This window comes from Rhineura floridana, chromosome 6 (assembly GCF_030035675.1).
Source record: "Rhineura floridana isolate rRhiFlo1 chromosome 6, rRhiFlo1.hap2, whole genome shotgun sequence".
Classification (NCBI taxonomy): domain Eukaryota; kingdom Metazoa; phylum Chordata; class Lepidosauria; order Squamata; family Rhineuridae; genus Rhineura; species Rhineura floridana.
Window position 1 is genome coordinate 121935407 of NC_084485.1, and position 17391 is coordinate 121952797.

The window sequence follows — 17391 nt, forward strand, 5'->3', positions numbered from 1 at the left end:
TTGACCAAACCATTGGGCATAGTCCGACACTAGGAACTACGAGGCAAGATGCACCTTGTAGAATGAACCAAGTTCTCATTGAGAAGGGGTGTTGGAATATATGGGGTTCAACTCCAACTTGTGGGTTGAGGCTGCATGGGGCTAAAGGCGTAGCTAGAGAGGAGACCTCTTGGTTCTTCCTGCCTTCCACCAGTTTTCTTTCTTCTTTCTTGAGAGGGGAGCAGACATCTTTCCTTTGTCTCTCCTCTCAACCAGCATGAGGGCTAGCACTGGGACCAGTGCAGGCTGCTCCAGCATAGCTAGTTAGCTAGATATAGAACTCTTTCCTATCAAGCATGTACTTCCAGAATAAAGTAGTTCTTTCTTATTTTAAAGCTTAAAGTTTCTGTCTGACTAACTTGCAGGGAATGTAGAATCTTAGCAAAGATTCAAGCACACATAAGCTCACTCAATACTCTCCGTTCCGCTACGCAACTCTGCAGGGTCCTACAGGACATTGGGCCCAGCCTCCTATACTTCTTATGCTCTTATGTCATATTTTGCATTTGGCCACCTCTATTTGGTGTGTTTCAATGGTATTCAGAGCACAGACAATTTCAGGATTTAGTCAGAGAGGGGAAGCAATCCTACGTACACTTCATGAAATAATGGAAGGGAATGTGGAGGTTATCTACTCTAACCCCTGCTCAGTGCAGAAATAATTGCAAGCAAGCCCTAATGAACTCAAGGGGACTTAGGGCTGAGTAAATCACTATAGGATTGGGTTTGGATTTTCAGAGGCAATATATCTATGAATTACAGTTGCTGGAAATCACAGGAGGGGAAAGTGCTGTTGTGCTTAGGTCCTGCTTTTGGGTTTCCCGTTGGGGCATCTGGTTAGCCACTATGATAATAGGATGCTGGACTAGGATGGTCCACTGGCCTGATCCAGCAGGGCTTTCCTTATGCTCCTATGATTGCAGGTGAGTCCATCTCCAACTGCAGCTAAAGAAAGCAAAACTAGGGGCTGCCAACTTTTTTATGGGCCTGTGCTCCAGTGCTCAATAGCAGTTTCATCTGCAGCCCTAAAGTGGTAATGGGTATTATCTCTTTCAATGTGAAAAGCAGTACTGATTAAATTTCTGGAGAATTAGTTGCTGATTAAGGCACAGGAACAAGTAGGCTGTTTGTTTTCTGGTTAGTTGGCAATCCTGCAAGGCCTAGTTGGAAGTATAGTCTTAACACCACAAGAAGGATTAATGCTTTCTACCCCAGAAGGAATCACTCCCAATCCTCATTTACCACTTGTACAAAAGCAGTATCTAGTTAGTGAATGAACTCTTAACGTGAAGATGTTCATGCTTTGAGTCTCCCTTTGAACTCTTTGATTAGCAGAGGGTCAGCAACAGGCAATCCCTTTGGAGAAATCTGGTCCCTTAAGGGGGTGTAAATTGACCTCTGTAGAGGTTTCAAGAAAGCCATAAAGCTCAGAAAGGTATAGAATGCAATAAAGCCTGAATTTGCCATGCCTATTTTAGGTGTGGAGTATCTTTTTCACCCCAAGGACCTCATTCTGTTCTGAACCAACCTTCTGAGGGCCACATAACTGATAAGCAGGCCCAGAGGCAACAGTGGAATTAGAATTAACTCACTAGCCGACCTTAAGCAGATCAGTCTCTCTTATCATAGAATTATATAGAATGAGTCCAAAGTATGATAACCTCAGTTTCATTTTAGTGACAGTTCTGGTTTAATTTGTTCTAACACCCAATTATTTGTCTTTTTCGCAGTCCATGGTATGCGCAAAGCTCTCCTCCAACACCACATTTCAAATAGTTGATTTTTCTCTTATCCACTTTTTTCACTGTCCAACCTTCACATCCATACATAGAGATCGGGAATATCATGGTCTGAATGATCCTGACAAGTGTTCAGTGATACATCTTTACATTTGAGGACCTTTTCTAGTTCTCTCATAGCTGCCCTCACCAGTCCTAGGCTTCTTCTGATTTCTTGACTATTGTCTCCACTTTGGTTAATGACTGTGCCAAGGTAAAACTACTAATTACACATTAAGAACAGAATATAATTATATTTTAAGGTAATTCTTAACAAAATATATATTTCATTTTAATATGTTCTTTTATACGTTCTTTAAATTTTTATTTTTTATGTTCTTTTAGAATAAATGTTTTCTTTTCATATTCCTGGTTTCGTTTGTATATCAGGCAGGACATTTTTTTTTTGTTTAATATAACATGTCATTTTAAGGTTTTTTTAAAAATGTTCTTTAAATGTTTTTATATGTTCTTTAAGAATATTTTTTTTCTTTTCCTATTCCATGTTTCATTTGTACACCAGGCAGGGCATATTTGGGTTTTTTTTGCACATCAATACAAATCCTGTGTAAAGATTTTTAATCAGTCCACACTTCCTGCCCCCCCCCTGAAAAAAAATTTTCCCCTGGGGCCCAAACCCTCTATCGGCAGCCTGGTCTTCTCAAGGCTATACATGCTCACTTTTTACAGTCTCTCCTCACAGGGCTTTGTTTCCAGTCCTCTCATAATCATCCTCTGAACCTGTTCCAGTTCGTCTGCATCCTTCAAGAGTTGTTTCAAGAACTGGATGCAGTACTCAAGATGAGGCCTAACCAGTGCTAAATAGAAGGGAACCAATACTTCATGTGATTTGGAAACTGTACTTCTGTTAATGCAGCCTAAAATAGCATTTGCCTTTTTTGCAGCCACATCACACTGTTGGCTCATATTCAGCTTGTGATCAGCAACAATCCCAAGATCCTTCTCACATGTGGTATTGCTGAGCCAAGTATCCCCCCATCATATAACTGTGCATTTGGTTTCTTGTTCCTTGGTGTAGAACTTTGCACTTATCCCTGTTAACATAGCAGCTGTGCAATATGAGGGGATAACAATATTGACCTACCATACAAGATTGTTGCAAGGATTCCAACCAGATAATGCATGTGAAGCGTTTTGAATGCTTGAAAGTGCGAAACAAATATTATGTATTATTAAAATAATTAAAGGATGTTATTAAAACAGTAAAAAATGTAAGAGCTCTTTCACACATGCAAATCCATCCTTGATTTGCAGTCAAGTAACAGCGTGCATGTGTGAACCAGGTCTCTGCCTACTCTGTGTAAAATAGCCCCATAGGTTATGATTATGTTTATGGGCCGTGCACATTGTAGCATATGGGGGGGGGAGAAGAGAAGAGAGCTTTCTCGGCAAGAAAGTGCGCTTTTCGGATCTGCGATGATAACTCCATGTGACTGCGCGCCGGCAGCTCCTCTTGGCAGGCCTGAGCAGCTCCCCGGCAGCTGCCGAGCAGCCTCGGTACAGCGGGCGTGTGTGCACGACAGACGTGCTGGCCTCCTCCGTCTCTTCCCATCCCTCCCCTCCAGCTGGTGCGGTCTGCGCGCCTCCATTCACGCCGCCGCGATGCTGTTGTTGATTCCTTCCGCCGCGCTGCCCTCCCGCTGGCAGAGCCCATCCCGCTGTCACTGAAGGGAGAGAGCGAGTTCGGCAGCGGTAGCAGCTTATTGTTTTGCCGCTGCTGTCTGAGGGCGAGCGCGGCAGCTCGCCTTGGCTTTTTCCCTGGCTGGGCATCCCCGACAGGCTCATGGTGACAATCAGGTCTCTGCTCTTCTGGGCTTTGGTGTACAGTTATTGCGGTCTCTGCGCCTGCATCGAGCTGCTGAAACTTTTGTGGAGCCTCGGCACGAGGCCAGGCAAGACCTTCCAGTGGCTCGTCCGGGAGAACCCACCAGGCTGCCTCAATGATCCCTCCTTGGGGACGCACTGTTATGTCAGGATCAAGGTAAACCTTTCTGGAGGGTCGCCGTCTTCCTCACGAACGGGGGGGGGGAGTAGATGGGGAGAGAGGCGGAGGGAGCCTGACTTTTGCTATCAAAGGCAAAGGGGCACTTGTCATGATCCCCTCTTCCTGCAAAAGGAGGACAGCCACAGGGGGACTGGAGCTTGTCTTGTTTTTTTCTTTTTCTCTCTCCTTCCTTTCTTGCCTCCCAGCTCTGTTGCTGCTGAAAAACAAGGCGGAATGTAGGTTACAAACAGCCAATGGAAGGATAAGATTGTGCCCCCCCCTTTGTTGTAGACTGATGTGTGTGCACATCAGCTCTATCCTGTGCACGCCACTTAAATTTTTTTGGGGGGAAGGTATGGAAGGTGGTAGAGTGTAGGGCTGCAAGCGACAATCTGTTTTGAAATCTAAACAGTGGGAACATATTGGGAGTGTGTGGGTTCTCTGGTCTGTACTGGCTTATATTGACTGCGTGCCTTACGCACTGTTTTGATTTGATGTGCCAAAACCACAGAGTCTCTGTGGGTCATCAGGGGGACTGCTGCAATCTTAGGAGAACTAGTATACAGCAGTCTTAATAGCGGTCTGACATTCTAGCCATAAGCAACACCTCCTGTCCCGTCCGCCCAAAAGCCCGGAGAGAAAATATAAATTTAAATGACAAATATGCAAAATGAGAGACAATGCATTCAAGGACTTCAGGTGATTCGCAAATGCACTACTCAACTGTTCAGTAGCTACTCCAAGAACAAGTCTAGGTACTTAACATAATTCCATGCTTGCCCTATCATGTTAACCTTTGAAAAATGGTTCTTTAGGTATAATATCCAGTCCATAGATGGGGAATTGCTTTTTTGTGAGAAGACAGCTGTAGTTCTTTTTTTAACAATATTTTTTTTAAATCCTGGAGGATGGGTGCTATTCTAACACAAAAAAAGCTCTCTGAGCACTTCCTAGAGAGGTGAAATTGACTAGTCTCCATGCCCCTTGATATGCTTGAGTCAAATGTCATCTTAGACTTCATTCTTGATTTGAGGTCCCACATTGCTTCAGCAACATCTACATCTCTGAATTGCATTGGATTCATCAGCTCAGCATCATCAACTCAGAGAAGAGGGACATTGCTGGGGTTAGTTTACTGATGATTCTGCTTCTCCAACATAGTCAACAGAAGAGGGATACGCACCTGCAAATGTTTACAGGCTTCCTTTTGTTACTTAAAAAAAATCTAGCCCAACAGTTTCCCTAGGAACTCTGCAGAATGAAGACAGGACATGCCCCTGCCGGTTGAAGTGAGTAGTACAATCTCTCTCCAACTTGTGAGAATCATAGATTTGGATGGGATCTTGGAGCTTATCTAGTCTAACCCCCTGCTTTGTGCAAGATCTGCAGTGCAGAATTAAAGTACAGCATCCCTGACGCATGGCTGTCCAGCCTCTGCTTAAATATCTCCAGCGAAGGAGTCTACCACTTCCCAAGGCGATCTGTTCCATTATCAGCAGTTCTTTTAGGAAGTTTCTCCTACTGTTGAGCCAAAATCCATTTCCCTGCCATTTCAACCCACTGGTTCTAGTTCTACCCTGTAGAACAACAGAGAATAAGAACATAAGAACATAAGAACATAAGAAGAGCCTGCTGGATCAGGCCAGTGGCCCATCTAGTCCAGCATCCTGTTCTCACAGTGGCCAACCAGGTGCCTGGGGGAAGCCCGCAAGCAGGACCCGAGTGCAAGAACACTCTCCCCTCCTGAGGCTTCCAGCAACTGGTTTTCAGAAGCATGCTGCCTCTGACTAGGGTGGCACAGCACAGCCATCACGGCTAGTAGCCATTGATAGCCCTGTCCTCCATGAATTTGTCTAATCTTCTTTTAAAGCCATCCAAGCTGGTGGCCATTACTGCATCTTGTGGGAGCAAATTCCATAGTTTAACTATGCACTGAGTAAAGAAGTACTTCCTTTTGTCTGTCCTGAATCTTCCAACATTCAGCTTCTTTGAATGTCCACGAGTTCTAGTATTATGAGAGAGGGAGAAGAACTTTTCTCTATCCACTTTCTCAATGCCATGCATAATTTTATACACTTCTATCATGTCTCCTCTGACCCGCCTTTTCTCTAAACTAAAAAGCCCCAAATGCTGCAACCTTTCCTCGTAAGGGAGTCGCTCCATCCCCTTGATCATTCTGGTTGCCCTCTTCTGAACCTTTTCCAACTCTAGAATATCCTTTTTGAGATGAGGCGACCAGAACTGTACACAGTACTCCAAATGCGGCCGCACCATAGATTTATACAACGGCATTATGATATCGGCTGTTTTATTTTCAATACCTTTCCTAATTATTGCTAGCATGGAATTTGCCTTTTTCACAGCTGCCGCACACTGGGTCGACATTTTCATCGTGCTGTCCACTACAACCCCGAGGTCTCTCTCCTGGTCGGTCACCGCCAGTTCAGACCCCATGAGCGTATATGTGAAATTAAGATTGTTTGCTCCAATATGCATAATTTTACACTTGTTTATATTGAATTGCATTTGCCATTTTTCCACCCATTCACTCAGTTTGGAGAGGTCTTTTTGGAGCTCTTCGCAATCCCTTTTTGTTTTAACAACCCTGAACAATTTAGTGTCGTCAGCAAACTTGGCCACTTCACTGCTCACTCCTAATTCTAGATCATTAATGAACAAGTTGAAAAGTACAGGTCCCAATACCGATCCTTGAGGGACTCCACTTTCTACAGCCCTCCATTCGGAGAACTGTCCGTTGATTCCTACTCTCTGCTTTCTGCTTCTTAACCAATTTCTTACCCACAAGAGGACCTCTCCTCTTATTCCATGACTGCTAAGCTTCCTCAGAAGCCTTTGGTGTGGTACCTTGTCAAATGCTTTTTGAAAGTCTAAGTACACTATGTCCACTGGATCACCTCTATCTATATGCTTGTTGACACTCTCAAAGAATTCTAATAGGTTACTGAGACAGGACTTTCCCTTGCAGAAGCCACGCTGGCTCTGCTTCAGCAAGGCTTGTTCTTCTATGTGCTTAGTTAATCTAGCTTTAATAATACTTTCTACCAGTTTTCCAGGGACAGAAGTTAAGCTAACTGGCCTGTAATTTCTGGGATCCCCTCTGGATCCCTTTTTGAAGATTGGCGTTACATTTGCCACTTTCCAGTCCTCAGGCACGGAGGAGGACCCGAGGGACAAGTTACATATTTTAGTTAGCAGATCAGCAATTTCACCTTTGAGTTCTTTGAGAACTCTCGGGTGGATGCCATCCAGGCCCGGTGATTTGTCAGTTTTTATATTGTCCATTAAGCTTAGAACTTCCTCTCTCGTTACCACTATTTGTCTTAGTTCCTCAGAATCCCTTCCTGCAAATGTTAGTTCAGGTTCAGGGATCTGCCCTATATCTTCCACTGTGGAGACAGATGCAAAGAATTTATTTAGCTTCTCTGCAATCTCCTTATCGTTCTTTAGTACACCTTTGACTCCCTTATCATCCAAGGGTCCAATTGTCTCCCTAGATGGTCTCCTGCTTTGAATGTATTTATAGAATTTTTTGTTGTTGGTTTTTATGTTCTTAGCAATGTGCTCCTCAAATTCTTTTTTAGCATCCCTTATTGTCTTCTTGCATTTCTTTTGCCAGAGTTTGTGTTCTTTTTTATTTTCTTCATTCGGACAAGACTTCCATTTTCTGAAGGAAGACTTTTTGCCTCTAAGAGCTTCCTTGACTTTGCTCGTTAACCATGCTGGCATCTTCTTGGCCCTGGCGGTACCTTTTCTGATCTGCGGTATGCACTCCAGTTGAGCTTCTAATATAGTGTTTTTAAACAACTTCCAAGCATTTTCGAGTGATGTGACCCTCTGGACTTTGTTTTTCAGCTTTCTTTTTACCAATCCCCTCATTTTTGTGAAGTTTCCTCTTTTGAAGTCAAATGTGACCGTGTTGGATTTTCTTGGCAAAATCCATGTATATACATCTTCTGCATAATAGTCCTTCAGATATTTGAAGACAACTATCATGTGGCCACAAGCAGGACATGAGAGCCAATTGCATCCAGAGCAGTTAGGTTTTGTAGATTTCCTTGTAATTTGTTGGTAAGAGCTCAAATGCAGTGGTACCAACTACGCATGTTAAGAATGTCACACGTTTGTTATTAAACATTGGAAGAAAAATTTCTCACAGAGTTAGCACTTCCATATGTACTTAATCACTTCTATGGTGTTGTTTAAATTTGCTCTGAGAAAATGAGTTAGGAGTATATAATAAAGGAGTAAGGTGATTCAATATAAAAGCATTGTTAATACATTAAATTGAATTACGCATTCAGTCAGTTAGTGGATTCAATACGAAGTGCCCTTAACTACAATGGAAATAAATTCTATAGACTATTAATGGCTGAGGAGAAAATCTGTTCTTAGTCTATAAAACCATAAAGAGCTAATCTGGATTCTTGAACAAGAAATTCTTTTCATGTACATCCAAAATTAAATCAGGTTTGAAAAACAACCTTATTTACAGTGATTCAACAGTGAGTCATGTAGCTATTATTCTAAAACTAAGAGCACATGTCCAAATTCAGAGCCCCATGCAAATAAATTTGCATGGCAATCTACTTCCTGTGCATTGAAATGAATTAAGTTGTAGCCTGAGGATAAGGGAAAACTTCTCTCTAGACAGGCTGCCAGGATCCAAGGCTAGGGCACTCCCATCTCAAGAAGGCACTCTGTGAGTACAAACATATTGTTAAAGAGAACTTGCTATAGTTTGTTCTTCCATGGCACTGCTAGCCACTTGGCAGCCATGTACCTGCACGTTGTGATTTAATCACCCCATGCCTCTACCATTGTCTCACAATGCCCTCAGATAAAGGTGCTGGTCCTCCCTACGCAGCAGTACTCAGTAGTGCACACTGGTAGTTTCCAGTGAACTGCCTCATAAGCAGCTGCTGCTGCTGCATACTTTATCAGCTAACTGCATGCTGATTTGATCATCAGTCTAATCTGTCTTGCAATAGCACAATGTGATTCAGGTATACTGTCTTTTTTTAAAAAAAAAATAAGCATCTCTTTAATATTTTTTCCTTCTATTGACCAGTTCAGGCCCAGGCCCTGAGATCAGTGCTGGGGTGTGTGTGTCCTTTTTATCAAATGTGCTAGGACTGTCTCTATAGTGGGGCTCCAGCTACAGAATTTCCTCTCCCTCGGACCATGCATGGTTACAACACTGTTGGGTTTCCATCGCTTGGTAAAAATACACTTGTTCTCCTAGCCTTCTGCTGATTTTGCTTGGGTTGCTCTGGGTTTATGAAAGTGTTTTGTACTTCTGTGTTGGTTATTTCATTATGATTTTTATTGTCATCTGAATTGTGATAAACTCAGTTGTGTTGTATGAATTTTAATGTTTAATGGATTTAAATTTTAATGTTTTATGTACTGTTGGAAACTGCTTTGTGAAGTGGATGTGATGAAAAGCAAACTATAAATGCAATAAATATATAAAATTTGAATGTTGTCAATTCTAAAGGAGTTCCAAAACACCGTTGGAGATGGGAGGTGATAGATGCATAACATCACAGATACTAGCCATTTAATTCTGTGCACAATTGCTTTCTGCAATGAACTGGCAGGATCGATTTTCCAGAAACTGATATTTGGGAGGAAATTGTTGGTCTGAACACAATGCTAATTTATAGCACTTCAACTTGGATAGAAAACCTTTTCATGTGACTTCCATCTTTGTCTATTTTTCTTGATAACAGCATATTCAATTTGTTAAAAGGTTATGTATAAAATGAACTGAGTTATCTATAAAGTGGAATGATCAGGTTATTATTAAATTAGTTTAACAATCATGGCTTTCCCACAAGGAACTCTGGGAACATAGTTCTATGATGGAATGACTGTACAGCTAGGGTGGGAAACCGGTGGCCTTCCAGATATTACTAGACTACAACTCCCATCATCCTTCACTATTGACCATGCTGCCTGGGGCTGATGGGAGTTGGAGACCAACAACATCTAGAGGTACACAAGCCCCCCATCCCTGCAGTAGGGAATCTGCAGCATCTTCAGCAACCAGCAATGGGGGGAGCCATGACACCTAAACTGGCTTTAAAATATACTTGACCTTTTTGCTTAGGATAAACCCTAGTTTCAAAGTGATATACTGATTTTACCATGAGATTCATTGTATCACATCTTCAAAATAATGAGGCAGCAGCCACATAAACCTCTCTCAATTATCCAGAGCCGTGTTCTTGCACTACAGCTGAGTTTTCGCCTCTCACAGCTGTCTGATGTGAAGCATGAAATGAATAGAGGCTCTCAAGATAGTTACTAACAGAAAGGGATTGACAGTGCTTGGCTGGTGTCCTTATTAGCACTCTCAGCAGAGAGATTGTTTGTTTATCTGAAATAGTATGAGAAATAATGTGACATCCAGTTGAGGTAGCATTTTGCCAAACATCACTATGGCCCCTTTAGGGCTTCAGTGGAAACCTTGTATGGTACCTATCTAAGGCATGTATACACCAGTTTTGCAACGTATTTCATAGCCAGTTCCCATTAGCTGTCTTTTCCAGGTGTTGTGTGTTATTCCTGCCGAACCAGAAACAAGGGACTGTATAGAATAGATCCTTTAATCTGCTTATATGATTTGTGCTATGTCACAATAAAGTGGACGGCCCCAACATTTCTCCTCCTCTGTTCCTCCCATGCTCTTCCACCTCCTTGAAGGTACCTGGATACATGCCAGCAAATAGCCCCAGAGTTCATAAAACAAATGGTTGTGAAATATCCTGCTCAGGTGCAGACTTACAGAAAACATTCCTGGGGGTGGGGACAGTATGCTCTCAGGTAAGTTTGCCCAGTCTTAAATTGTGGGATGGAGAACCTCATGTGATTATTAGAACTGTCAATGGGTTAAAGAAATCTTAGTCCATCAATTGTATGTGTTTTAATAATAAAATCTGCATATATGCATATGAATAAAACCAAAGTTCAGAAGAAGAGAGCATTTTTAAAAGATTATGCCCTCCTATGCCACCCCAGGCACCAAGAGGAAAGGCCATAGTTCAGTGGTAGAACACATGCTTTGCATGCAAAAGGTATCATGTTCAACAATGCTTGGAAAGACCTCTGTTTGAAATCCTGAAGAGCCACTGCCAACCAGTGTAAACAGTACTGAGCCACATGGACTAATGGTCTGACTCCATATAAGACAACTTTCTACATTCCTCTTTCTTTCTGTGTATGTGTGAGAAGCAGGGGCATCACTACCGGGGTGTGGAGGGTGCGCCTCGCACCCGGGTGTCACCATGAGGGGGGTGACACCCAGAGCCGCCCTGCCCTGCGCCGTTGCCCAGCAAGGCTGCTCCAACTCCTCCTCAGAGGCGGGCGGGCTGGCGAGACCGGGAGCAGCATCGGCGGGGTGAGGGAGGCACGCCGGCGTTCCCAGGCCTTCTCCAGCTGGGTGCCGCTCCGGCGTGCGCCCTCCCTGGGGCATGGATGGGGTGGCTGGCCTCGAGTGCGCGTGTGCACGCAAGCCCAGCCACCTCGTCCATGCCCCTGGGAGGGCGCGCACCGGAGGTCTGCACCCCCCCGCACTCCCGCTAGTGGTGCCGCTGGTGAGAAGGAGAAATGCCTCTTCTAAAAAGGTGCCTACTTGCCACCCATAGCTTTAAAAGTACTTGAAGATAATTAACATTAAAAAAAATCTGCTGCCCTACTAATTGGAGGCACCTTTTAGTCAGTCCAGTGCCGAAACTTTCAATGTCACACTTGATAAGTACTAAATTCTATGAGTTGAACAAAGCTCTTTTTAATACTCGGATACCTGAACATTTATCCATGAATATAAAAATGCAACTTGTCTTTTCTTTCACTTCCAGGATTCTGGGTTAAGATTCCACTATGTGGCTGCTGGAGAGAGGGGTAAACCACTTATGTTGCTCCTGCATGGCTTTCCAGAGTTCTGGTAAAACTCCTCTTGCTTTCTTTATGTTAGTTTTATACCACATTTGTTTCTGTTTGTATGAACTATATAAGCAAGATCAAAACCCAAATCCATTTTGCTCTTGTTATTAATTTTTATATTGGTTTTGTCTAAGAACTCTAACATTTGAAGCTATTGTCTGTAATGATAATTAAGACATAACTGTTGTACAAGCTGTACATACCACTGGAACGTAAAGCCTAATGAAATTCCTTGTAACCCCAACTGACTGACATTCATGTTCACAGAAGAAAGTCAAGGTCATTGTTATAGGAAATCAACCTTAACCTTATCAAAGTTCTATTGCAGAGATGGGGAACCTATTGCCCACCAGATGTTGTTGGACTCTGTCTTCCATCATCCCCAGACAGCATGGCCAATAGTGAGAAATGATGGGGCAGTTGACCGGCAACATCTGGAACACCATAGGCTCCCCATTCCTGCTCTGTTGTTTGGTGATATGAACCAAATTTCCATAGATTTTGGCATATTGATTATGTTTTGTAAATATGCACCACAGTAAAAGACTGTACTTGTAAAGGCAAAAATTTACTGTCCAAATAATTGATAAATTGGAATGCATTTTGTACTTTAGCCCTAGTCACATTACTCACAAGAAGAAAATAGATATAGCCTTCATCAATCTCATTTTTTGACGGGTCCAGCCAACCAACAGGAAGCAAGAGTTACCTAGCTAATAGGAAGAAAGAATTACCCCTATTCCCTGCCTCCTAGCCCCACCCTTTTAATATAAAATTATAGACCCCACCCCTTTTATATAAAATTATTGGCTCCACCCTTTTTATATCAAATGATAGCCCCTCCCCACTATTGATAGGATTTTAAAAGAAATTATTCCCCTTGATTTTTTCCCTATCCATCCCCACTCCAGACCTGTGTATGGTGTTCAACAAGAGCATGAGATTGTGTCCAGGCTGTTCTGAGCTCCCCTCCCCCTTACGCTTTTCCCCGTCCCCCACCCATCCTGTACCTGTGTATCATGTTCAACAAGAGACTCAGGCTGTTCTGAGGTCCCTCTGGGAGGTCTGTATATTAAATAAGGAGGGGAGGAGTGTGTGCTGTGACCAACACCCAGAGCCACCCACTCAGTTTATTCCTCCCCCCAGATTCTGTGTAGCATCTTGATTTTGTGGGGTGGCTTCTTAAAAGATCTTAATGAAAAAAGTATGAACTCTAAGCAGAAACCGCGTTAAAGCCTGGTTTGTACACATTGCATAAAGTGGCAAGGGTGCATTTTCAAAGAAATAAAACGGTTGTTTCAGAAGCAGAAGAAACAGCAAGAACAATTAACAAATGCATTAATTCCCTCAAAGCCTGTGTCTCATATTTGTGCACCCTTCTAAGCATTAATATTATTTTTCGCAGTAGGGTTCTAACGGGGAGAAGACTGATGAATTTCAGGCAGCAGTGGTAAAACGTCTAAAGATGTTAGGTTCCCCCACCCTTATGACAATCTATACACTTGTGGCATACTTGTGCCAAACTGTACACTTATTTGTGACTACAGCCATCATCCAGAAATGCAGCAGTGTAGCTATTCCCAGAGATTGTCATTTTTTTAAAAAATGTGCTAAGCTAACTAATTCAGCAGCTATGCAACTATAATGAAGCAGCAAGAAGAGTTAACTAATACCACCCAGTGAAGACTGTTTAATTTCAGGCAGTCCTCCCTCCAAAGGGAGAAGTTATGGGTTCAGGTTTACTTGGACTTAGCCCTAATGCCTGGGTGGAGGCTGGTTGTGTAACTCAAATGAGGAGGATGCAGAACTCCACACATGCTCAGAGGCACTTTTTATTGTGATGATGGCTATTCCCTTATAGTTAATTGCTTCAATGCAATGCAGAACCAAAAAACCTCAGAGGTTTATGACGCCTTAAAGGCTAGCACCTTATGTATGTTTTATATAGGTATATGTGGGAAGAAGAGGTTTGTAGAAAGCTACTCAGAAATCAAATTAATAGGCATTGAAGTAAATCTTATAGGGGAAAAATGAGCATTTAAAAATGTTCATTCTGAAGCCGTGGTATCTGTCATGACCCCCGGACCACCAAGGTACTGGGTTCATGCATCAGACTCAGACCCCCACCCTTAGGGAAATGAGACTGGAACAAAAAAGCTATTACTTCACCCTTGCCAAGGCTGTGTACGCTCACAACAACCCTGCAAGGTAGAAGGTAGGCTGCCACCACCCCTGTATACTGGTCCACTCAGAGCCAGGGGATCTCTGAGCCCAGAAGATATATAAAACCAAGGTCCTAAAAGGCAAGAGTCACAGTTACACTCCTTGCCAGGCACCTCTGGTTTAACACTTAAAATCCAAGTCTTTAACTTCTTAACCCTCTTTGGTAGTTAGTGACTGAGATTGGTCAAAGTACTGAATCCAGAACCACCCTTTCTCTCAATGAACACACCAGGTTAAATAGAAGTAGCTTTATTAAGATATATAAGTGCACATAAAATATAGCAGCAAGTAATCCTTTAAGACCATTCACCCAACAGGGGTTTAGGTTCTTATAAGAGAATTCATACACACAACAAGCAAATAACAAACTAAACTCACCTAACTACTTACACACGAGGTAGTTGGTTGTGTGGCACCTCTCCTAAGAGAGATGGATGTTCAACATAAAGCAATGGAACCAGACATAGGTTGCCTTCCCATAAGCAACCCCTGGAACCATAAGGCAGAAAGGTTTGGAACTCTGGTGCCAGTCAGCATAGGCAGAGAACAGAGAACAAAGGCTATGGGTCTCTAGCCCTATACTTAAAGGAAAAAAATCCTAACGGTCCAAGATTAATTGACCAATCAGGAATTGGCTGATGTAACGTTCTTCTCGATGTTTCTCACATTTTCGCGCCTTGCGGGCCCCCCTCCCAACTGTGTTTTCCAACTGTACGGGCCAAGGATGACCTTCGGTACCAGGCACTTGCTAATCAGCAAAGATAAACAGGTGCGGCTTGTTAAGACTTCTCTAACCATCTTCAGCTGGGAAGTGAAACTCAGAATTGCAAATTGGCAAAGGCTTGTCTTTTCTAACTGTAACCATCTCCCAGAGTCCCCTTGCTGGAGCCAAAGTATTGCTATTAGATTTTTAATAACTCATGAACATTACAGGTTCATGACAGTATCTGCTTGCAGTCTAAAAACCATGCAACGACTACCAGCTGGAACCAGCAGTGAAGTTCAGCCCATCTGCACCTCCATGGCAGAGAAAGTTTAATCTGTTGAATGTGTTAAAGACTCAGGATACCTTAAAGTTGCATGGGGGGTTGTAATCCCATACACAAAGCTGCAGCTATGTGTCTGGGGAATTGCCTGCTCAGAAGAGACTTGGCAAACAGCCACAGAAGACAAAGATTGCCTCTGGACATAGAGGCCCCAATCTCTGAAATGGGGACAAACTTATAAAGTAAGGCAAACAGAGTATGTCCTTTTTTTATTTTGCAAACTCTGTGAGTTTGCATGCAATGCTCTGGTTTTTAATCTAAACATTCAAGGAGCTGTCCAGTGTGCTGAGGCTGGAGCGGATTTCACTGCCCTAGCATGGAGCATCAGCCGCCACAGCCTGTATGTGAATGATGTGTTAATGGGGCACTTTCTCTTTATTGACACATTAACTCTGATAAACTTTCTTTTTTTTTTTTTTTTTTTTTCATAAAACATACAAGACGAAATCATAAAACATTCAAAGACAAAAAACAAAATCAAAAATAGTTAAACAAAAAGAAAAAAAGAAAAAAAAAACAAAAATAAAAAATAAAGAGTAAAATATTGACTTCCCATTTGTCAAAGATCAAATCAGTTATAAGTCTATAATATATAACAATCCTGTCTCTTAAGTCATATTATAAAATCACTTTCCTCCAGTAGTTATCTTACTTAATCATCAAATCTCATAAACATTACTTTATTCTTTCCACAAAAAGTCAAAGAGAGGTTTCAATTCTTTAAGAAATATATCTATCAATTTTTTTTTCCAGATAAGCATATCGATTAATCCATCTCATTACTAATTATGATAATCTTATTGTCATAACCATAGTCAAAATAAACATTTCAATTAATCCATCACATCAGAATCTGTTAGGTTCAGTAATTTCAGTAGCCATTGTTCTATTATCCCTATTAGTTCCATTTTCCATCTTCCATCTTCAGTAGTCTTGTTAAGTCCAGTAATTTCAGTATCCAATCTTCCATTATCAGTATTCCATAATAATCTTGCTGTCAAAGCCATAGTCATATAGTAAGAGTCTGATGGGAATTACCTCTATCCCAAATATTTTCTTGCCATCCATTCTGAATAGGTTGCTGAAATACTGCTGTAAAATCATATCTCTGTTCTTTTTTTCAAAATACACTGGGTCATCTCTTGAAAGTTTTTCCATTGTCACATGGCTGCAATTAATTCCATAGATTTTCTCTATATTGGGCTCCATCACATCATTCCAGTCCAGAAGATTATCCATGCCATTGATAACTTTATCTCTAGAATCTTCATTAATTTCTTCAGAGATAACATTGAGTTCCAAACAATAGATTTTATTTCTAAAGTCCATAGACTCCAAATCTTGTTCCTGTTCCACGTTTGTTCCAATCTCCGGGATCTCCTCTCTCACAGGGACCCCTGTTCCAGTCTCCAGGGTCTCCTCTCTCACAGGGACCCCTGTTCCAGTCTCCAGGGTCTCCTCTCTCACAAGGACCCCTATGTCTTTAATCTCCTGTGTCTCCAAACAATAGATTTTGTTTCTAAAGTCCATAGACTCCAAATCTTTTTCCTGTTCCACGTTTGTTCCAATCTCCGGGGTCTCCTCTCTCACAGGGACCCCTTCCAGGGTCACCTCTCTCACAGGGACCCCTATATCTTTAATCTCCTGCTTCATTTTACTCAATTCAATTTTCAGCTCCTTACAACCCTGTCGCAGGTTTTGTTTCGTTATCTCAATCTCATCCATTATTTTCTGAAACATAGTTATTTCCAGATTCTCAGCCACTTTCTTAATTGCCATTTTAAAAGAAAAATATAGGAAAACCACTTCTTATTTCAGCAACAATTGGGTTAATACTCCAAACTTGGTGACATCACAGTATAAACAGAGCAGACAGCCTTATCTCTCCATGCTTAAGTAAACAAAATGCAGTTCCCAGGATCGAAACAATTAATGGCGGTCGTCAGGAAACAGATTCGTCAAAATAAAATAGACCAAAAAGAGAGTAGTCTCAGACAATATAATATTCTTCAAAATAAAAATCTGGAATAGAAATCCCTCTTCTGTGTATATCTTTAGAATGCAAATCCAGGACAGCTTTTTGCAACAAAAACAGAGATAAGCTATTAATTAGTGAGTAGCAGAGAGAAGTTATGGCTCCCCAGTGAGATGTCAAAAACCGATCAATCTGGCAAATCTCTTTTAAACAGCAACAATTTAAGTCAAGTAAAAGAAAAATATAGAAAGAAGGGTGCTTGCCTGTTAGTGCGTTCTCTCTTAGAAGATAAGATGAACGTTCGCTTTATCAGATAGAGCTTGTTGTTGAAAATCCGTCCCACCTTCGTCGGCTGGA

At 42.0% G+C, this 17391-nt stretch overlaps 1 protein-coding gene across 1 annotated transcript in view; it reads left to right on the forward strand.

The window, feature by feature from the left end:
- The first annotated feature begins 3499 nt into the window (after positions 1–3499).
- The window catches only part of EPHX4 (epoxide hydrolase 4), a 37239-nt gene continuing 23347 nt past the window's right edge, over positions 3500–17391 (forward strand). The window contains exons 1-2 of the mRNA XM_061633663.1: positions 3500–3819; positions 11706–11791. Of these exons, the coding sequence (XP_061489647.1) occupies positions 3622–3819; positions 11706–11791 (284 nt within the window). The 5' untranslated portion in view covers positions 3500–3621. The remainder of the gene's footprint in view (positions 3820–11705; positions 11792–17391) is intronic.